Raw genomic sequence first — 17,363 nt, 5'->3', positions numbered from 1 at the left:
TCTACTTAATCCTCAACATTTTGTAGCACAAAGCCAGTGGATGTCTTGGATTAAATCTCTACGCCCATCAAATTGTAAGGGAAAAGCCACATCCTGTACCGAGTACCTCATTGACCACTTAGCTTTCCTTCCTCGATCGATTTGCTCCCCCACTCGGACGATCGCTGTGCACTCCATCACACGGTTCTCTCGACGGACTCTATTTGCTACTGCGATAGCTTCTGCGGCTCCGAACACGCCAATGGCTCAATTACCAAAGGGAAAGCCTGAAGACGAATGGAGGGCTACTCTCACCCCTGAGCAGGTTGTTGCCTGAGTTCGCGCATATAAACTCGTTTGTTCAAAGAGTTCTGGTGTTTTCTCTTAGTTCCGCATCCTTCGTCAAAAGGGGACCGAGAGGGCTAGCACTGGAGAATATGACAAGTTCTACGAGGAAGGGGTGTATACTTGCGCTGGGTGTGCCACACCACTGTACAAGAGTAAGACAAAGTTCAACAGCGGGTGTGGATGGCCTGCTTTCTTTGATGGTGCGTTGTTCCCCAATTTGGCCTAGAATTCATCGACAATGCTGACCAGCAATTGTACCATGTGCCCCGCAGCTATTCCAGGCGCGGTGAGCCGGCATGAGGATCGAGCGTTTGGAACAATTCGAACGGAAATTACATGCTCGGCTTGTGGTGGTCACCTTGGGCATGTGTTCAAGGGGGAAGGCTTCTCTACACCAAGTGAGCTATTTTCCGTCCCATCTCCGTGGCCTTCATTGCTAACGGCAACACCTCATCAGCGGATGAGAGACATTGTGTCAATAGTGTTAGCTTGACATTCCACGATAAGGACTCACCCGTGGCCGCGGGGAACCCAGATAAATAAGATTAACCCGGGTGCTCGGGTACGCGTCTCTGCGCGATTTGCGCCCCATTCTATGCAGCTTTAATCTCTCAACCGTATTTCATGCTCACGGCATGGTTGTAATTATGTAGCACAATGATAACTGGCCACAGGCATGCTGCAAAGATCAACAGACATGTTTGCGATGAGCGAATGCTATTGACTGATTGAATCGGGGACTAATGATTTTTTATGTGAAGTGAAAGAGAGAATAGCGAGCAAAAAGAGTGGGGAAACACATTAATACTGAAATGGAATGAAGAAGCGTTATGAAACGACGGGATAGAGCTTCCCCTCAGATCGACTCCATGTTCAGGACGAGCTCGTCCAATTCTTTCTTTGATTGATCGTGCTTTATCTTCATATCCTGTACGGTGAGAGCTCGTAAGCATTATACATGCCAAGCCAAACGTCTAATAACGTCAGGAACTAGGTGAAATACTACTGACCTCGTATTTCTTCTCCCATTGGTCGCGCTCTTGTTCTACACGTTGAACTTGCCGCTCAAAATGTTCCGCTTTGATATCTACCTGCCTCAGTCTAGGCATGTCCGCAATCGATCACAAACCGTCAGAGATCGGCGCTTCCTAAACTAGAGCCATACGAGTGCACCGAGTAACCAAATTACTTACTTCTCCACCGTTTCCTTGACCGTCTTTTCTGCGTTATCCAACTCTTCCTCGAGAAGCTGTATTTTCCGTTGCAGAGCCTCCGCAGTTGTTCGACTTGACTCGCCTTCGGCTCCTAGACGCTTGAATTCCGCCAATTTGGACTCTGCCTTATCGAGATCGCTTTCTGCAACGCTCAGCCTATGCTGGAGGGATGTGACATCTTGCTCCCTCGACAAAAGCGTTTGCTCGACCGTCTTGACTTTTGCTTCTGCGGCCTCAGCGCGTTCAACCGCAGCATCAGCTTCAGCCTTAAGGGATGCGAGTCGCTGTGATAGTAGATTTGAGAGGGCCGATGGGCGCCAATCGCGGCAATTATTCTATAATGACATACACACCTCCTTGATCCTATCCATACTGTATCGCAAACACCTGGAGCCTATGCTCGTTCGATGATGCTGGACGTGATTTCAGGAGAAACCTTTATATAGCCTGTCCAAATAACCCGTGACCTAATTTCATTTCCAACCCCACTTCCTAATCTGGCGAGACTGGGCTGGTGACGGCCGAGACCATCCAAAACTTCTTTCCTCCCACTCACGTCTACCCGTTCTGCTGCTGCTTGCACGCATTAGCTGCATCCAAGGGTTGGAAAGCCCTTCGTTGCTCTCGTGCTTCGAATCAACACACTGGTTTTGGTCAAAATTTGCTAAATTGCGTCGTTCTTGGGGATCAACAGCGTTATCTCGGCATCCAATCCTCCCCCAGGTCGTTTTCGTCCCTCTTCGGATTGCTTCAATACCCGATCGCATTCCCGGAATTTTCTTTCTGTCTTAACAGAACGCCGCTCGAATTCAGAGCGCCATCTGGGCTCTCCACCTCGGTATCTTGGCATACTCCCGATCTTTTATAATTTTAAGTTACAAAGGATGATCGGTCCATTATCTGGCGAAGAGACCGCAATCCTTGAAAGACTGGTCAAGTAAGTGTAAGAGAGCTGATACATTTGATCAACTGGTAATCGTCTGTTTCGTGTGGATCTTAGCATCCGACATCGTTTAACGGTCCTAAAAGGGAATCGTGGTGGATTCATCAAAGCAAACGATGTCATGGAAGTTTACAATGATACCGTCAGCGAAGGTATTGCGATTATCGCTTGAGTTGTCAATCGTGTGGCGTCACATATGTTCAATTAGTCAATCGCCTCAACGAGCTACGAGACCAAGCGCAGTTTGATCCCAAAAATAATCGTGTCGACCAACACTATCTGACGTATTTCACCTCCTATCACTCTTCTTCCTCACAGTGGGTAAAGGAAGGGAAGCACCAGCAACGTATTGTCAACTACAAAGTATGATGGTTCGTAACAATTCTCCGATGGCTTCCCCAGCATCAATTTCTGTGTTTCCACCTCAACCAATGCCGGTACCTTGATCTTCTTTTAGCAACTCCTTATGCACATGAGCGAATCGCTGGTATACAGCGAGACAGATTTAATTCCCTTCCAGCGACGCGTGGAAGAACTCAGTGCGATCATCCACAAAGATGGAATAGAGGAAAAACACCCCGAAGGAATACAGATTTTGTTGGAGCGCAAATTGGATAGATGCAGTGAGTTACCCAATTCGCAAAAATGTCGTGGATATATTGATAATGAATCATGTCTTCAGCCAAATTGCTGAACACACTTCATGAGTCGCTGTCAGATCTATCACCGGAGCTGGTCCCTATTCATCAAACACTCGTCCGTATTCGGCGGCAACTCGTTGCATTGGCAGCCAAGCCTAAACCCCCAAAAGCTGATCTGAAGCCTCTGCAAGAGGAACTGCGACGAATTGATGCGTACGTAGCTACATAATGTTCATCCCTTCCTTTTCGCGTGCTTCGTTTCGTTACCTCACAATCCCAATACTCCTTGCCTAGTGGGCGGGTGGGCGACAGGTTTATGATTCCCCATGAAGATGGAACCGTCGATGTCCCAGAATCTCAAGCCATATGTTCTTCCATCCTTGAGGAATGCTTTGAAATTGCGGAGGAAATCAAGATCCGTTCCAATGAGGCCGAAGTATCACACGCGCTTAAACCCATTTACGATCGTTTATGGGAGACGAGAGCCCACTTGGAGGGGCTTCTTCTCACGCATCGGTGGACGCTGAGAGAGACTGATCTCTGGAATTACGCCAGAGGGTTACAGGAGATTGACAAAATGAGAGTAGATGGCAAATTTGTTGATTCAGATGGCCACAGACCCGAGGGTCAATATGTGAGGGCATTCAAATGTATCTTTTCTCATCACCGAGTGACATTGTCGATTAGGTTCTCCTGTATCTGCTGAGGCGATGCTATGGCATCATCTACACACTGTTATCGAGCAGTGAACCTGTCAGCGAAGAACTCATCCCCATTGTGAGGATCAACTGTTTTGTTCCTCTGTCCTTTCTTAACGCGATCTCCCAGGCAAACAATCTAACGACCATAAAGAAATGCCTCAATGAAGTACTGAAGTACGGGGGTCCCTTCAGTCCGCACGAACTCTACCCGGTATGCTGCTACAGGGTTTCCACAATTTTAGATTGCTTAACTCACGCGCCGTTTCTGATGTTCCAGTATCAACTATCGTTGCATAAAATAGAATCCTTACGAGTTGACGGCACGTTTCGCGCTCCGGACGGGACAATCCCTGAAGGGCAAGCTGTGATAATGGCACATTGAACGAGTGTCACGGACTTCTGGAAATGGTATCGTCTGTTCCTCACTTCCCGCGATCCCCGGTCTCAAACGTGCCAAATTCCCTGCAGCTGAAGGAGGCAATGATAGAGAATGAGAATGCGAATGAGTATGAATATGACTACGGGGACTACGAGAGAGGGGACCCCGAAGAATAAGCTGCTTTGGTGTTTGTATACGTCTGCTTCCTGTATTCGCTAGCCCCCATCTCGCCTTTCTCCCACCGGTTTCCAGAGATTTTTGTAGCCCAATAGATGTAACAATTTAAAAAATACATAACAATGCTGGTGTGGCGGTGCACAGCCAAATTGAATCCGGCAAGTCCCATCATCGTGGTTTGAGGCTTTCAACACTTCCTCTGGACTGATCTCAAGATGGTGTGTGTCTTTCTGTCGAGTTCTGTGGTCTCTGTATGCTCTATGCTTGCTGCTGGCATGTTGAATCGTCGAAAATGATTGCAAGAGGCCTTGGATGCGCATTTTGAGATTTGGATGCAAACTTGCTTGTACTATCGTTTCCTTAATGCTATCCGCCCTGAGAAATGATTTCGCGCTATCCAATGTGTCAGCTAGCTTGCATAGGCAACTTTGGGACCCTTACGATAGAGTCTAGGCTGTACTGACGAAACGTGTTGAATCTTTCAATGCACGCAGGCACGCGGCCCCAAAAAGCACCTTAAGAGGTTGGCAGCACCTCGCTCATGGATGTTGGATAAGCTCAGCGGGACTTACGTGCGTCCGAATCCTTGTATTCGACTAACATTATCCAAGTGAACGTTTGTTGGTGTGCAGGCACCACGTCCTTCGTCTGGGCCGCACAAGCTTCGTGAATGCCTTCCACTCAACATATTTATTCGCAATCGCCTCAAATACGCTTTGACTGGTCGCGAAGCCACCATTATCATCAAGACGCGCCTGATCAAGATCGATGGCAAGGTGCGCACCGACACTACCTACCCCACCGGCTTCCAGGGTTAGTACCCCTCCAATTTTCGACGTATGAGCACTTTTTGAAGACTCATTCTTCGTTAAGATGTCGTCAGCATTGAGAAATCGAGTGAACACTTCCGAATCATGTTCGATACCAAGGGTCGTTTTGTTATCCACCGCATCACACCCAGTGAAGCCACCTATAAGCTTTTGAAGGTCAGGAAACTGGCTGTTGCTGCACGGGGTGTCCCATACATCGTCACCCACGATGGTCGGACTATTCGATATCCCGACCCACTCATCAAACCCCATGACACTGTCAAGTATGACATTGCGGAGGGCAAGATCATCGGCCATCTTGAGTTCGAGATCGGCGCCCTCGCCATGGTCACTGGTGGACACAACCAGGGTCGTGTGGGTACCCTTGTTAAGCGTGAGCGGCACTTGGGTGGTTTCGATATTGTTCATATCAGGGATGAAGTAGATCGCACATTTGCGACGCGGTATGTCTGCCCCGTCTGAGGATTGAGTTTTCGCTTCTGATAACATTTCGATTTGTCAGGTTGCACAACGTTTTCATCATTGGGAAAGGGAAGAAACCATGGATTTCGCTGCCCAAGGGCAAGGGTATCAAACTTACCATTGCTGAGGAGCGTGACAGGCGTAGGAAGAAGGCTGCTGCTACTGCCGCAACTGAGGAAGAATGATTGCCTCAGGTTTCTTAGTGTCATATGGATCCAATCATGCTTCCCTTGGCTCTTTTTTTTTTGTATGACATGTTACTCACACTTCCAAAATGCGACCTACTCACCATGCATACTCCTATTCTCGACTTACTGTCAATCCGAATAATTAATCTTCTCGAGTACGCTGATGGTTGTGCGCAGCGGAGCCTCAATGTTTCAACATCGGATTGAATTGTTCACAACGTGAACAAGCTATGTGAATCGTTGCCACATCGGTTGCCTACATTTCCCGGACACCGAAGGGTACTCGAAGCGATTGAATTCAAGTGTATGTGGTTATGGAAATCTTACTGGGATCATTGACTATGATTGGACGAAGTCAGCATTGGCTGGGCCCAAACACAAGCGGTTACTGCCAGATACAACATACATAACGCGCTGCCTGATAGGCTTATCTTTGTAATTAGTGTTGGTGACATGCAGAAGCCGCTCGATGCGATCAATACTCCGGAGAATCATAAGAACTCTTGTACAATTATATTCGAGGGCTACTCGCCTCCCCATGTTCGAATCAGCGGCCTATCTACAGCGTCTTTTCCCCGCTTTCGCATGGACATGTATAGTATTCATTGCCCCACCGGCACTGTCATGGGAAATGGGACAAGTGTTCCGGCCGCTCATGACCCATTGACTTCAACTCTGTTTTCTCTCCGTACACCTGGACCAACTATGGCACGGCTAGATTGCGGTCTGGTTGCATGCTCCTGTCCGTCACCGCTATTGGTCGGAACTTCTCCGATTTCGGTCGCATGGCAAAACCTTCCCCCGTCAGTTGATATCTAGAGTTCAATTCTTACGGTCTGATCCACTTAAGCGGACGTGGACCCGGACAATAGGGTTTCAGCCCTATCAACGATTGTCCCTTGAAATTCAGCGTCAAATGCGATGCCTCATGATATGATTTGTGCTATAATGCTCACATAGTTTCCCGGTATATACCAGCTAACGGTTCCACCCTCTTCGTGCCGCTCGCTTTTGTCTCGTCGTTCCATGATTTCTACACCATTGACCTATGCTGCCTGTGTAGCGCTTTCGGCATGGTGTGCGCATCGCTTTCTGTATAAATTCAATTTCAGGAGAAAGTCTGATGTGCATCGCCTTAAATACCCTGTAAGGTTCATTTCTATCCTCAATCATCGCGTCTTGCTAGCTTATTTGCGGTTGTTGGACACTTCTTGCAGAAGCTGGCCATTGGTTTTGGGGCCATGAGAAAGAGGTCCTTTATGATCAAAACTATAGCGATGTTTACTCCGAATGGATGGGAAAAATGGGGGCGGTTTTGAGGACGAAAGCAGCTTTTTGGGTATGCACTATTTTTACATTTCCCCTGTCCCAGAGAGTTTGAACCACAGGCCAATACGCCACAGCATTCAGATATTGTAGGTTCTTGATGGGCATATGTATATTTGGTGTGTTGCTGATCAATATCGGCATCTCGTACAGCTGGTTGTTGCGGATCCTCTGGCTCTTTGGCACATTGACGTCAAGAATCCCAATGATTATGTCAAGTCGAACCTTTCACGCGCTTTGGTTCGGCGCCTCATGGGGGAAAGTCTTGTATGGGCTGAAGGTACAGAACATAAAAAACTTCGGGCCGCCTTCGCGCCCTGCTTTTCGTACGTCCCTTGGGGATACTATCAGAGGGAATCTTATGTTTCTTCCAGCTTTCTCAAAGTCAGAGAAATGGAGTCAGTGGTGCTGAAGGCTGCTGATATGGTAAGTCAGTCAATCATTTCAGTGAGTTAATGTCTTAGTCACCAGGCGGCATAGCTGGTGGGTTCCATGAAGAACTATATCATCGCTATGCAATCAAAGACAAGTAACAAGTCGCTGCGAAGTAATCCTCCGATCATCATGAATTTGAGTGGATGGACCAACAAAGCTACGTGAGTTACAAATATTCCTGTTTCTGACAATACACGATGCCATGATTTTCCGGCTCAGACTCGACGTGATAGGCCGCGTGGTTCGTGCCAGATTTTCTCATCCTTCTGCAATAGTATCATTCACTCATTCGGTGGAGCCAATAGGGTTTCGACTTCGACTTTGGTCTCGGGGAATCACCGGAAGCCAGAGAGCTTTCCCGGATCTGGGAAGAGCAGGCAAGAGAAAGTGCTACCTTTGCTGGCTTTGTTGTGCGTCCCCCGTTCATCATCTCTGGAGTATGTTTATCCAATGGCTTGTATTAAGGGATTCCTTGCAATGCGGGCTTTTCCATTCCTTGCGTCTTTACCAATCAAAGCTATGGAGAAGCAGTCTGCTTACAAACTGTATGTTCGCAGCATTGGGTCGAAGATCGCAGGATCGAAGATAGCGCGCATTCAAGGAGAGGATGATAGTAAGGACGACTCTGACATTATTAGTGCCTTCAGTATGTGTCATCCCGTCATCCGCATTTCTCTATGATGATAGTAATGACTTGGCCTCGTGTTCAAAGTTAGGTATTCCCGAAAGGAAGGAAGTGAAGCATCAGTCGACAAGTTACTGGATCATGTGGGTGAGATCTTCCCTTTATTCCTCATTTCTTCTAATAGGGTTTCCTCCAGTTTACAACGTTCATGTACGTGCTCTCATGGAGATTCGTCATCCGAAGCGCATCTGGTTCATTGTCTCTCAGCCAAGCCGGAAATGACACTACCGCCACATCCGTCAACTATGCGCTTTTGACACTTGCTCAACACCCAGAAGTCCAAACTCATTTACGGAACGAGCTAGAAGATTTCGGCAGAGAACCCACCTTCGATGACCTTCACAACAAGGATGTTCTTAAGTTTTTGGATGCCGTGACAAAAGAATCGTAGGTGTTAGTTTGGTATCGCCCGAAACAATGCCTCACTGGCTCTTTGGAAGCCTACGAATGTTCCCCGTTGGGGCTCATTCAGAGCGGGTTGCTTTGAAAGACGATTACTGCCACTATCGGAGCCTATCAGTACTTCTGATGGTGGTCTTCTGACCTCGATCCGTATCCAGAAAGGCCAGGCAAGTGTCGTCTCTGCGTGGCCGTATCTATCATATTCAATTTCCCCTTCAGGTTGTAGCCATTCCCCGTGTTTCGATTAACACTCGTCCAAGTGCCTGGGGACCAGATGGAGAGGTTTTCAGACCCTCTCGATGGCTGGATGCTGATGTCAATGAGGTGAGAAGGGTCCTACCTTACCGCAGGTATCCGTGGATGGATGGAACAACTTCGATGCATTCGGGGAGGGATCGCGTTTTTGCATTGGTTATCGCTTGGCAATCTTCGAAATGAAGGCCATTATGGCGGCATTGGTTAGGGCATTCAAGTTTGAGGAAGTGCAAGGGATCAAGATCAAGAAGAGAAATTTGTTGACTCTACAACCACTCGTGGTAGAGAATTCTGGAGAATCGAAAAACATACGGATGGATGGGCCTTGGTTCCCGGTTAAGGTTTCCCTTGATTCCGCGGCTTAAGCGGGTGGGCATAGAAGTCAAGAAGTAAATTTATTCTCCCGCTTGCGCACTTCCTTTTGAGGCAGCCGTATATCTCAAAGGTCATTGTGCCCACTACGTTAGTACTGCGCTCAAGGCTCAGCAGGGCTGTTGCATGCATTTCAATTATTCTCAATCCGGTTGTCTCTGTTTCCCACGATTGTCACCACTACATACCATTAATAGAAATCCGGGCTTCAGTTCGTGGGAAGCGGGACCGTCGCCCGCGCGACGTCCTAACCAGCTTACCTAGTGACCCATTGAAGGGTCTCACTATCCGGACTCCGGTTGGTAGATAGTTGTATGGTAAACATGAGCAAATAATTTTCATCCTGAAATCTCCCTTCTATTCGATCCGATCCTATTGATTATACAAGCCACGGTAATGGCCTCTCAACTGTGACAACTCAGTAAGAGTCCACATAAGCCATCCGGGGACTACACCTTGTGCCAGCGCAGTGTCGAAAGTGAGTCGATCTCTGCCGCCAGCCACCTAATTAAGTTTACGATCCACATCGAACCCAAGCGTATGAAGGCTTGCATCATGATTCATCTCCAACACCAGATAACTGAAACCTTCGAGTCTCTCGATCCTAACGCACCATTAAAAGGAACCAAGAAGGAGTAAGGTTTGGGATCTTCGCGACCGTCTGCACAGGGAAGATTCTTGAGAAGGCCGGCGCAAACATCTCGGTCGTCTATGGAAAGCTTCCCCCGCCATCAAGCAGATGAGAGCCGATCATTCCGAGATCCCGTATGATCCTGAAAGCGGGAGAAGCTTACCGCTGGTATTTCACTTGTTATCCATCCACACCACCCATTTTCACCCACCGTTCACGCCAACTACCGCTACCGCTGCTTTGAAATCAACGATGAAGTTTCTCATAACGAGGCTAATGGAAGTCAAACCGAATCGAGTAACGCGTCAATACCAGAGGGGGATAAAATCTTGGCATGGTGGTTTGGTGGCGGCTCTGGCCTTGCCCCGAGCTACCCACTCTAAGAGGACGCGAAACACAACACGCCCAAATCCGCATGCGATGCACGCGGAAGCTCAATTTACCCCACCTTCAAGAAATGGTGCGACGAGTATTTCTACATTCCTCACAGAAAATAAAGCAGAGGCGTAGGCGGGGTATTCTTTGGTGGTCCCTCCACCGCGCATCATAAGCAATTCGATGGCGATAGTGGTAACATTCCCATCCTCAAACTTCACTCGTCGCCCCGTCGTCGCCATTCATAACCCCACCTCCTGACCATTACCACCCAACGAGCCACTTCCCATCCCTTACACCCTGTCTCGTGCTTTCGACAACGGCAACTGTTCAGGTCTGGTCGCTGCGTCGAATTTAACCTAACTTACGACCGAGGCACTAAATTCGGGCTCCAAACACTCGGTGCAAGAATTGAGAGTATATTAATGAGTTTGCCAGAAACGGCAAGGTGGGGTATATGAACGAGCTGGAGTATGGCGTAGATGGGCAAGGCATAGACGGTACTGAGGAAAGCAAGATCTTGGAAGTGTTGCGATCCCAAAGGAATGAGTTTGACAATGTGGTTAGAAACAACATAAGGTACATAAATGGGACAGTGGCGGAATATGGTGGCAAAAACGACCACATATGGGCATTATGGATATTCATAGCTGCATCACAAAACGGTGAATGAAGTTCATGTACTTTACATAAGTGCGTTTTTGATCACGAAAATCACCAGTTCCAAGCTTCGTCGTCGTCGTCGCCAGATCCACTGTCAGAGTCTCTGAGAGGACTGGGGGGAATGATTTTAGATGTTGCGTGGGATGGAACTTGCACCGGAACTAGTATTCCGTGGTTGTGAAAGTAGTTAGGGGCAGCGGCATCTGTGGGCGAGCTTGCTATCCTACCATTCTCGAGGGGCCCGCGTTCAGTTTCTGCACTTCCTCATCTTCTTCATCCAATATTGAAGGAGGTCCTGTGACTTTCGGGTGAGAACGATCCGGGGCATTCATGGGAACAAGCTGGAAGTGTTTGGTGTTTGGATGGTTTTTTGAACGTGTGGAGAGGCTAGCTGAAGAGGTGGAGTGGGTAGATGAGGGGATGGGGGTAAGAGCTGAAGAGATGCTTTCGAGAAAATTCGAAGACGCGCTCGTTACGTCGCTGAGCAGCAAAGATGCTCTCTTGGATGACTTAGTGAATCTGGAGCAGCAATTGGTCAGGAAATTCAGACGGGCAGATGTAAGCCTGAACTTACGCGCCGGTCTTCTGTATTTCTTCCCATTTCTTGTTGATACCGGACCATGGAGATGAGGCAGAGGATAGGGAGGTCAAGGTCTTCTCGGTTACTCGTTCTCCCAGGTCCCTCGCAGGACTAGAGGTCCTCGGGTCTTTTGAATCAGCAAAGAGCGTGTTGAATAGCAATGATGGCGGTCTAGCGGTGCTCGTTACTTCGGATACAACTGGCTCCAAGATATCCTTTGTATTATTCGAGGCGCTTTCATCGATAGGAAATTGAGCAGAGGTTGGAGTAAGTCCACCGACTTCTGTGACGTTCTTTCTTGGTATGGGGGGTTCCCCTTCACTATCAGAGGGCGAAAGGGATGTTACAGAAGACACGGATGATCGATCTGTGGCGGTTGAGGACGTGACTGCTATTGATGAAAGAGATGATGAGCGAGAACCAGTTGTTCCAACAACTGTTTCCACATGAGACTTCGCCATAGAAGAGGAATTTGATGTAGGGCTCATGGTCGATGACCCCAAACCTCCCATTACAAGCATCCTGCCAAGACCTTGGACTCCATCTCGAATGACACCAACAACTTCTCCAGCAGTTGGTGCCAATCCAGCAGACTTTGACTCGTGGGGCAAGGCGGCCTCAGGCAGCAGTGCAGGAGAGGTGGTGACTGACACATCTCTACTCACAGCGGTGGAACGTTTTACAATCCGCTCCCATTTGCGTTTGAGAGTAGCGAGTTCAGCTTCATGAGTTGCTAATTGCCCCCTTAACTCGAGACACTTGGACTCTTTCTGTGCAATGAATGAAAGAAGGTCGGCATGCCTGTCAATTGATTTATTGTCAACTATTGACGGCGTGGGATCGATGGTTGAGTGGACACACTTTTCTACAAGAGTCATCGGTGGAGGGGTTTGCGCCTCCACTATTAAGTTTGAGTTCCCAGGAGACGTGTGATGGGTAATTGAATGACGGGGTAATGATGCGGTGCGTCGCAATGGCAAGGAACGTGAATGATCGACACTCGAAGTTTCATTGGCTTCACGAATGACGGATGGTGGTGGCGAGCGCAAAAAGCTCGAAACTACCGGAGAGCTAGGAGAAATATAACATATAGAGGATGTGCGCTTTGGACCCATGCGCTTGCTGTGGGGAGGGGAGGGGGAAGGAGCATTCTCGCTGATGCGAGGACTAGCAGGAGGATGTCCATTAAGCGCCTCGGGAATCAGACTAAGGCGTTTCAAGCCTTTCAGCCCACGTTCCCGTCCACTACGCCTGAGGACATCGTGTACAGTCAGACAAGGAGAGAATTGTCAAGCAGAAATGCTGAGTTCAAAAGAGTGACAACGAAACAATGAAGGAGAGTTGCGGCATTTTCCGAGGCTTGGCGCGTTTACTCGAGCGCATAACGCAGCGGCGGCGGGGAATATAAATTACACATAGCATATGCAGTAGTGGAACATGAATGGAAGGGACCAGAGGAAGGTGAACATAACTACGGTGTCTATATTGAGGGTGAACGCAAAGAACTCGCGGGTCTCGAAGGCATGCAAAGCGATTTATTGTCAAAAGTGAGAAGACTGGTACCGTCAAGGTGCCGTGTCCGGTGGGCAGAACAACATCTCGTCAAAAATGGCAACCGATGACGCGAATTTCGTCTGGAACTGCAGTTTATGTAATCCCAACATGGCATGACATTTGCATTGCAGGTAGTGTCGAGTCTATGATTTACAGGATCTCAAGCGATTGAAGAGGCTCTAGCTCTGTTAACAAATCGCTGCAATGCATTACTAATGTATTATGCTCTAAGAGTATTATGACGTATGCTACACACAAACTCAACGATGTAAATGAGCTGTGAAGCGAATAGATGGACTAGTGGCCAGAGAAAAAAGAGCGATAGGCAAAGAAGTGAATCCAGAAGTCTGAAGACCCAATGGGAATAGCAGATTTGAGTGCGGTTACCTTACGGGCCTAACAACCCGCATCCCATAATTCTCACAGTACTTCTTGGGGCACCGAGGTAATCTCCAGAAACACTCTTTATTCCACTCAGCCCCGCCAGAGTGGCATGGTTAGGATTCCTGGCGCGTCCGAAGCAGGTTTCCTTTGGGGAGACATACGAAGAGCCAGTCGGGAACAGCGTGATCATGAACTGGGTGCAATATTGATGAGTCTGTGCGCTAATTGAGGGACGTTAGACATTTACCATAGAGCCCCCACGATTGTTCGCATCAAGTGTCATGACAAGATACCCCGGTCCATCCGGGGAGACAAGCCCAGGCGACTCTGTGAACCTTTTGCTCAAAACGAAACCCTTGAGTCAACGAAATATTAACCTACTTAGAACTTCGCGTCCCCACAAGAAATAATTCGCAGTTCCGGAATTCGAAGTAATATCGCCACCATATATAGCGCCTGAATAATTCATGCCAATTACTCTCTGCTTATTAGCCGGACAGACTTGACGGCTTGCTTACTTCCAGGATGGACTGCGTGGAACTTGTTGCCCTCATAACGACCGCCATGTCTCCCTGAGCACAGATCCCTGAAGTGAGCACCTGCGTCGCAGTCGAATATATCAAATTCAATGGGGGGACACGGGACGCCATCGATGGCAATCTGAGTCTGCTCCAGTTTGTGATTAGCATAAGTCTTCGTGTCTTTTTGGGCTGAAATGGCCGCGTACCCAGACTGAGCACAGACTACAGTTGATGCTAAAACGTGAGCAGGGAGAATGGGTGGCAAGTATGTGTACCACGAACCTGCGATGAAGGGAGCTTCGAGGTCAGAAGGATGTCGCAGTGGAATTTAAACAGGACTTACTAAGGTATTGACATCCGGGCTAATGACTGCCGTGGGTGGTTGGCAATGCGCGTTATGTCGAACTTAGCATTGTTCCAGCGCAACAGGATTATAGAGGCTCACGAAAGGATTATCGAATTTTCCAAGGAACCAAAGCACAAGAAACCTCGGAGCGAGACTAAGACGAAGTCGAACGATGCAGAAACTCACAAAATTTCGAGGAGGTTTTATAGACATGCTAACGATTCGCAAAGACAGGAGGATAAGAGACTCCGAGGGACCCTATTGGTAAGACACCACCAAAAGATTGTCATAGATAGTCACATCTCAGGCGCTCGGGGGCAGTGGGCTCGCAAGTCGCGGCCACCGTTTCACCAATACGCCGGCCCCTATTTGGTGCAATGGGGATCAGCACTCTCCGGCCGGTAATGGGGAGTTTAACTGGGAGACTTGACTTGAAATTTGGCAGTTTTGACGCATCGGAGTCCGACCATCGCCATCTAGAGACTCACTCCAGATATTTTGATTTGTTGAATCCAAGGATATGTCACAGAAACCGCTAGACCCCCGGGAACTCATAGAGTTTCTGAGATGACTCGCTCGCGCAAGCCATCGAATGGTCCACAGCTTCGTGCCAGTACACACCACCAAATATGGGAATTTCTGTCCAACCTACACGGCCCCTCGCTGCAGGGGCCCAGATAAGGAGAACATCGCTTAAGACCAGAAAGCGCTCGTGCAGCAAAGAATAGGACGCTAAATGGGTGTTGCGTCGTCCAGTCAGGAGGAACACCAAACTGGAAAATCAAAACAAAGACGATCCGAGGTAACTCTCACGAGAGGCCTGCAACGTGAAACGACTGAAACCCCAGGCAGGGGTCCATCAGAGAGGACGTATCCCAAATTTTCCCAGAAAACGAATTCCGTGAATAGATTTGCCTGGAGAACGCGTTAAGTACACAAGGGAAACTCGGATGTTTCGTTCCCCAAGAGAAAATCTCTTCAGTGATTAATAGGGGTAGCCTCATAAGGTATGGGGTTGTGGGGAACTACTTTATCTCTGCACTATCGGTGTTCTTACACGAAACGATCCTGACTTTAGGCGCGGTGACCACTTCGTTCCCATCCATCTTGAAAGTTGCATTATGAACATCAAAGGTCCAAACGTCTTCGCATAGTCTGTAATTTCTCAAATGACCCTGAGACGCCTCAGCTGACGTGACGTCAAAAGGGGACGTAAAATCATGCACCTTGACTGTAGTTTTGTATTTTACCTGTTTAGCCAGATTTTCTGCGATCGACTTATCGAACTGCCAGAATGAGGAAATTAGGAGCCTTTGCGTCTGGGAAGTCAAACAAACCTGAAGCAGAACTTTCATGGCAAGCTGCGGCGAAATACTGCCATTGGTAATAAGCTCATCAAGGGAGTCTGTCAGGGCGGTCCCTATTCTGAGGGGTAATTGCATGAGATCGCATGGGTACTATTCCCCTGTAGTGCAAGCGCTCACGATGACTCTCGATAGAACTCATAAAAGCTAGGCATGCCGTGAGGTCGATGACGAGAACACAAGAGTGGGAGCACGTGCACTGTGGGTATTCAATAAAGTGGGTCCCGTGCTCCGTAACCTGCCCAATTCCCTTGCAAATCCCCTGAATTTTTGCACCAGCAGGAACTCTCAATAACATATCCCTAATGACTGCCCAGTACTCCCCTAGTACCCCCATCAGGTGTTCATCATCGTCAACTCCTTCATCTCCATTACCGTCGTCGCCTTTAAATCCATTTTATCGCCAGCATAATCCACCCTCACAGCGGCGCCCATCTTTGAAGAGCGGTTATCAAACGCGTTCAAGATATACGCGCACCCCCTGACATGCCACCATGTAGGCCTTTCCGGACCTACTCTCTCAGGTGTACCAGAAGATCCTCAAAAAGCTCTCTGGCGTGAGAAACTTCGTCAGCAATTCCTGCAACGTACGGAACGTGATAGGCAAAAGTATCGAGAATCCAAGAGGACATCTTCTACTCAACGGTCCTGTGATGATGCTACTTTTGGCGCTGCCATGGACGAGATGGACTCTGATGAAATTGACCCCGATGACTACGAAGTGAGGATATTTGCAGTTTTCACCCGAAGTCCCCCCGCGCGCGTCTGACCATCAAAATCTCATATAGATGTATCGTTTAATGAACATAAACGAGAGAAGACGCGAAGAACACGCGTTGAGAGCCCAATTTGCGCGAACAGTTGGTTCGTCTCTTGACCCCAACATGGACAATTTTGAAGAGATTGAGCGTTTCCTAACGGGGCCACCGCCAATCGAGCTTGAGGAACAGTTTCCTGCAAGCCGATTTGAGCCTATTCCTTCTGAATTTGATATCGGTGATGATGAAGTTTCATTGGTTGACCCTGTTGCAATGGATATCGCCATGGATTTGAGTTCGCCACCAGCGTCATCGCCCCCTAATTATGACTGCTCCCTTCCCACCAAAGAAGAGGACACCTCCTTCCAATCACTGATACTTGATTGTCCTTGTCCCTTCTGTAATGCACCATACGCCCTGCATTTCCACGACGACGCAGAGAAGAGTAATTTCGAATGTGCTGTGTGCAACAATGGCTTCTTGCTCGCCAGCGCGCGATTATCTTGGGACTCTTTTCACCCGAATCCATCACCGTATGTTCCCCAGACTCTGCTGTTCCATCCGCATGCTGATTTCGCCGCTTTCCCAGCGCCCACACCCCCGTTCTGATTGTAGATCCAGCCTTAGCAGAAGGTGTGGTAGCGTTATGTTCCGATGATTCTTGTCAGTGGGGGTGTGCTTTCTCGATCTTATGATTTTAAGATGATCCCGAACAAAGTACTTAGTGTAATGATTTTCGAATCGCTCTAGGGTACTGTACTTTATAAATTTCCGATTATGTAGTTATTGATCATCAATTCAATGCAGAATAATGAAATCAATCATAGAGATTTGGTAGACTGGTAATGTA

The 17,363-nt window shown here is 48.3% G+C and overlaps 12 protein-coding genes across 12 annotated transcripts; 7 read left to right on the top strand and 5 right to left on the bottom strand.

The window, feature by feature from the left end:
* Nucleotides 1–241: 241 nt before the first annotated feature.
* Nucleotides 242–870, top strand: EI90DRAFT_2931128 (methionine sulfoxide reductase; the record flags this gene model as incomplete). Its single annotated transcript, XM_039055045.1, has 4 exons — nucleotides 242–304; nucleotides 368–527; nucleotides 600–725; nucleotides 785–870. 4 exons carry the CDS (start codon nucleotides 242–244, stop codon nucleotides 868–870), a joined length of 435 nt encoding a protein of 144 aa, XP_038912527.1.
* Nucleotides 839–1,949, bottom strand: EI90DRAFT_2976238 (tropomyosin). The gene is made up of 4 exons (XM_039055875.1): nucleotides 1,895–1,949; nucleotides 1,521–1,825; nucleotides 1,338–1,428; nucleotides 839–1,255 (listed from the first exon to the last, which is right to left on the bottom strand). The coding sequence occupies exons 1-4, from the start codon at nucleotides 1,910–1,912 to the stop codon at nucleotides 1,184–1,186; spliced, it is 486 nt and encodes a 161-aa protein (XP_038912526.1). The 5' UTR covers nucleotides 1,913–1,949; the 3' UTR covers nucleotides 839–1,183.
* Nucleotides 1,932–4,510, top strand: EI90DRAFT_2021268 (uncharacterized protein). The gene is made up of 10 exons (XM_039052444.1): nucleotides 1,932–2,478; nucleotides 2,542–2,636; nucleotides 2,693–2,847; nucleotides 2,942–3,107; nucleotides 3,167–3,338; nucleotides 3,420–3,759; nucleotides 3,813–3,902; nucleotides 3,954–4,037; nucleotides 4,104–4,234; nucleotides 4,295–4,510. Exons 1-9 carry the CDS (start codon nucleotides 2,426–2,428, stop codon nucleotides 4,206–4,208), a joined length of 1,260 nt encoding a protein of 419 aa, XP_038912525.1. The 5' UTR covers nucleotides 1,932–2,425; the 3' UTR covers nucleotides 4,209–4,234; nucleotides 4,295–4,510.
* A 48-nt stretch (nucleotides 4,511–4,558) lies between these two features.
* Nucleotides 4,559–6,290, top strand: EI90DRAFT_2999733 (ribosomal family S4e-domain-containing protein). Its single transcript, XM_039056298.1, has 6 exons — nucleotides 4,559–4,600; nucleotides 4,877–4,954; nucleotides 5,015–5,195; nucleotides 5,256–5,655; nucleotides 5,715–6,046; nucleotides 6,078–6,290. Exons 1-5 carry the CDS (start codon nucleotides 4,598–4,600, stop codon nucleotides 5,857–5,859), a joined length of 807 nt encoding a protein of 268 aa, XP_038912524.1. The 5' UTR covers nucleotides 4,559–4,597; the 3' UTR covers nucleotides 5,860–6,046; nucleotides 6,078–6,290.
* A 495-nt stretch (nucleotides 6,291–6,785) lies between these two features.
* On the top strand, nucleotides 6,786–9,024 carry EI90DRAFT_2020772 (cytochrome P450). Its single transcript, XM_039052443.1, has 14 exons — nucleotides 6,786–7,008; nucleotides 7,080–7,201; nucleotides 7,266–7,277; nucleotides 7,342–7,514; nucleotides 7,563–7,614; nucleotides 7,669–7,784; nucleotides 7,843–7,864; nucleotides 7,929–8,033; nucleotides 8,089–8,269; nucleotides 8,336–8,391; nucleotides 8,445–8,458; nucleotides 8,516–8,695; nucleotides 8,749–8,877; nucleotides 8,930–9,024. Exons 2-13 carry the CDS (start codon nucleotides 7,157–7,159, stop codon nucleotides 8,849–8,851), a joined length of 1,059 nt encoding a protein of 352 aa, XP_038912523.1. The 5' UTR covers nucleotides 6,786–7,008; nucleotides 7,080–7,156; the 3' UTR covers nucleotides 8,852–8,877; nucleotides 8,930–9,024.
* EI90DRAFT_2818404 (cytochrome P450) lies at nucleotides 8,933–9,246 on the top strand (the record flags this gene model as incomplete). The annotated part of the gene is given in 2 exon segments (XM_039053559.1): nucleotides 8,933–9,025; nucleotides 9,043–9,246. Coding segments are annotated over 2 exon segments (297 nt in total), but the record flags the coding sequence as incomplete, so codon positions are not given.
* Nucleotides 9,247–9,870: 624 nt separating this feature from the next.
* On the top strand, nucleotides 9,871–10,796 carry EI90DRAFT_3071839 (uncharacterized protein). Its single transcript, XM_039061343.1, has one exon. It carries the CDS (start codon nucleotides 10,077–10,079, stop codon nucleotides 10,476–10,478), a length of 402 nt encoding a protein of 133 aa, XP_038912521.1. The 5' UTR covers nucleotides 9,871–10,076; the 3' UTR covers nucleotides 10,479–10,796.
* EI90DRAFT_3071838 (uncharacterized protein) lies at nucleotides 10,406–11,300 on the bottom strand. Its single transcript, XM_039061342.1, has 2 exons — nucleotides 11,234–11,300; nucleotides 10,406–11,167 (listed from the first exon to the last, which is right to left on the bottom strand). The coding sequence occupies exon 2, from the start codon at nucleotides 10,989–10,991 to the stop codon at nucleotides 10,722–10,724; it is 270 nt and encodes an 89-aa protein (XP_038912520.1). The 5' UTR covers nucleotides 10,992–11,167; nucleotides 11,234–11,300; the 3' UTR covers nucleotides 10,406–10,721.
* Nucleotides 11,268–12,918, bottom strand: EI90DRAFT_2020748 (uncharacterized protein). The gene is made up of 4 exons (XM_039052442.1): nucleotides 12,448–12,918; nucleotides 12,252–12,387; nucleotides 11,585–12,185; nucleotides 11,268–11,525 (listed from the first exon to the last, which is right to left on the bottom strand). The coding sequence occupies exons 1-4, from the start codon at nucleotides 12,699–12,701 to the stop codon at nucleotides 11,479–11,481; spliced, it is 1,038 nt and encodes a 345-aa protein (XP_038912519.1). The 5' UTR covers nucleotides 12,702–12,918; the 3' UTR covers nucleotides 11,268–11,478.
* Nucleotides 12,919–13,420: 502 nt separating this feature from the next.
* On the bottom strand, nucleotides 13,421–14,689 carry EI90DRAFT_2020625 (cyclophilin-like domain-containing protein). The gene is made up of 7 exons (XM_039052441.1): nucleotides 14,491–14,689; nucleotides 14,389–14,414; nucleotides 14,252–14,267; nucleotides 14,043–14,190; nucleotides 13,906–13,980; nucleotides 13,772–13,851; nucleotides 13,421–13,717 (listed from the first exon to the last, which is right to left on the bottom strand). Exons 1-7 carry the CDS (start codon nucleotides 14,602–14,604, stop codon nucleotides 13,529–13,531), a joined length of 648 nt encoding a protein of 215 aa, XP_038912518.1. The 5' UTR covers nucleotides 14,605–14,689; the 3' UTR covers nucleotides 13,421–13,528.
* A 492-nt stretch (nucleotides 14,690–15,181) lies between these two features.
* Nucleotides 15,182–15,969, bottom strand: EI90DRAFT_2020494 (transcription initiation factor IIA gamma subunit). The gene is made up of 4 exons (XM_039052440.1): nucleotides 15,876–15,969; nucleotides 15,729–15,816; nucleotides 15,618–15,677; nucleotides 15,182–15,566 (listed from the first exon to the last, which is right to left on the bottom strand). The coding sequence occupies exons 1-4, from the start codon at nucleotides 15,908–15,910 to the stop codon at nucleotides 15,417–15,419; spliced, it is 333 nt and encodes a 110-aa protein (XP_038912517.1). The 5' UTR covers nucleotides 15,911–15,969; the 3' UTR covers nucleotides 15,182–15,416.
* A 26-nt stretch (nucleotides 15,970–15,995) lies between these two features.
* On the top strand, nucleotides 15,996–17,317 carry EI90DRAFT_3071831 (uncharacterized protein). Its single transcript, XM_039061341.1, has 4 exons — nucleotides 15,996–16,214; nucleotides 16,256–16,476; nucleotides 16,544–17,046; nucleotides 17,103–17,317. Exons 1-4 carry the CDS (start codon nucleotides 16,061–16,063, stop codon nucleotides 17,206–17,208), a joined length of 984 nt encoding a protein of 327 aa, XP_038912516.1. The 5' UTR covers nucleotides 15,996–16,060; the 3' UTR covers nucleotides 17,209–17,317.
* Nucleotides 17,318–17,363: the final 46 nt, after the last annotated feature.

The sequence above is a fragment of the Cantharellus anzutake genome (genome assembly GCF_015039405.1).
Source record: "Cantharellus anzutake strain C23 chromosome Unknown EI90scaffold_49, whole genome shotgun sequence".
Taxonomy (NCBI): Eukaryota; Fungi; Basidiomycota; class Agaricomycetes; order Cantharellales; family Hydnaceae; genus Cantharellus; species Cantharellus anzutake.
The sequence above is the reverse complement of the archived record's forward strand: the minus strand, read 5'-3'. Positions and strand labels throughout refer to the sequence as shown.

Excerpts from the sequence above, each read along its gene's own strand:
- EI90DRAFT_3071839 (XM_039061343.1), top strand. The coding sequence starts at position 10,077 with ATGAGAGCCGATCATTCCGAGATCCCGTATGATCCTGAAAGCGGGAGA.
- EI90DRAFT_3071838 (XM_039061342.1), bottom strand. The coding sequence starts at position 10,991 with ATGAATATCCATAATGCCCATATGTGGTCGTTTTTGCCACCATATTCC.
- EI90DRAFT_2020748 (XM_039052442.1), bottom strand. The coding sequence starts at position 12,701 with ATGGGTCCAAAGCGCACATCCTCTATATGTTATATTTCTCCTAGCTCT. Across the intron at positions 12,388-12,447 it reads CCGATGACTCTTGTAGAAAA|GCATGCCGACCTTCTTTCAT; the intron begins GTGTGTCCACTC and ends ATCAATTGACAG. Across the intron at positions 11,526-11,584 it reads GGAAGAAATACAGAAGACCG|ATTCACTAAGTCATCCAAGA; the intron begins GCGCGTAAGTTC and ends TTGCTGCTCCAG.
- EI90DRAFT_2021268 (XM_039052444.1), top strand. The coding sequence starts at position 2,426 with ATGATCGGTCCATTATCTGGCGAAGAGACCGCAATCCTTGAAAGACTG. Across the intron at positions 3,108-3,166 it reads GCGCAAATTGGATAGATGCA|CCAAATTGCTGAACACACTT; the intron begins GTGAGTTACCCA and ends TCATGTCTTCAG. Across the intron at positions 3,760-3,812 it reads ACAGACCCGAGGGTCAATAT|GTTCTCCTGTATCTGCTGAG; the intron begins GTGAGGGCATTC and ends ATTGTCGATTAG.
- EI90DRAFT_3071831 (XM_039061341.1), top strand. The coding sequence starts at position 16,061 with ATGACTGCCCAGTACTCCCCTAGTACCCCCATCAGGTGTTCATCATCG. Across the intron at positions 16,477-16,543 it reads TTGACCCCGATGACTACGAA|ATGTATCGTTTAATGAACAT; the intron begins GTGAGGATATTT and ends AATCTCATATAG. Across the intron at positions 17,047-17,102 it reads TTTCACCCGAATCCATCACC|CGCCCACACCCCCGTTCTGA; the intron begins GTATGTTCCCCA and ends CCGCTTTCCCAG.
- EI90DRAFT_2976238 (XM_039055875.1), bottom strand. Across the intron at positions 1,429-1,520 it reads GTCAAGGAAACGGTGGAGAA|ACTGAGGCAGGTAGATATCA; the intron begins GTAAGTAATTTG and ends GGACATGCCTAG. Across the intron at positions 1,256-1,337 it reads AATGGGAGAAGAAATACGAG|GATATGAAGATAAAGCACGA; the intron begins GTCAGTAGTATT and ends CTCACCGTACAG.
- EI90DRAFT_2020494 (XM_039052440.1), bottom strand. The coding sequence starts at position 15,910 with ATGCCTAGCTTTTATGAGTTCTATCGAGAGTCATC. Across the intron at positions 15,817-15,875 it reads GAGTTCTATCGAGAGTCATC|AATAGGGACCGCCCTGACAG; the intron begins GTGAGCGCTTGC and ends ATTACCCCTCAG. Across the intron at positions 15,567-15,617 it reads AATACAAAACTACAGTCAAG|GGTCATTTGAGAAATTACAG; the intron begins GTGCATGATTTT and ends GAGGCGTCTCAG.
- EI90DRAFT_2020772 (XM_039052443.1), top strand. The coding sequence starts at position 7,157 with ATGGGAAAAATGGGGGCGGTTTTGAGGACGAAAGCAGCTTTTTGG. Across the intron at positions 7,615-7,668 it reads TGCTGAAGGCTGCTGATATG|CTGGTGGGTTCCATGAAGAA; the intron begins GTAAGTCAGTCA and ends CAGGCGGCATAG. Across the intron at positions 8,270-8,335 it reads TGACATTATTAGTGCCTTCA|TTAGGTATTCCCGAAAGGAA; the intron begins GTATGTGTCATC and ends TCGTGTTCAAAG.
- EI90DRAFT_2020625 (XM_039052441.1), bottom strand. The coding sequence starts at position 14,604 with ATGTCTATAAAACCTCCTCGAAATTTTGTGAGTTTCTGCATCGTTCGA. Across the intron at positions 14,415-14,490 it reads GAAAATTCGATAATCCTTTC|TCATTAGCCCGGATGTCAAT; the intron begins GTGAGCCTCTAT and ends CACCCACGGCAG. Across the intron at positions 13,981-14,042 it reads CCACGCAGTCCATCCTGGAA|GCGCTATATATGGTGGCGAT; the intron begins GTAAGCAAGCCG and ends TGAATTATTCAG.
- EI90DRAFT_2999733 (XM_039056298.1), top strand. Across the intron at positions 4,955-5,014 it reads ATAAGCTCAGCGGGACTTAC|GCACCACGTCCTTCGTCTGG; the intron begins GTGCGTCCGAAT and ends GTTGGTGTGCAG. Across the intron at positions 5,656-5,714 it reads GATCGCACATTTGCGACGCG|GTTGCACAACGTTTTCATCA; the intron begins GTATGTCTGCCC and ends TCGATTTGTCAG.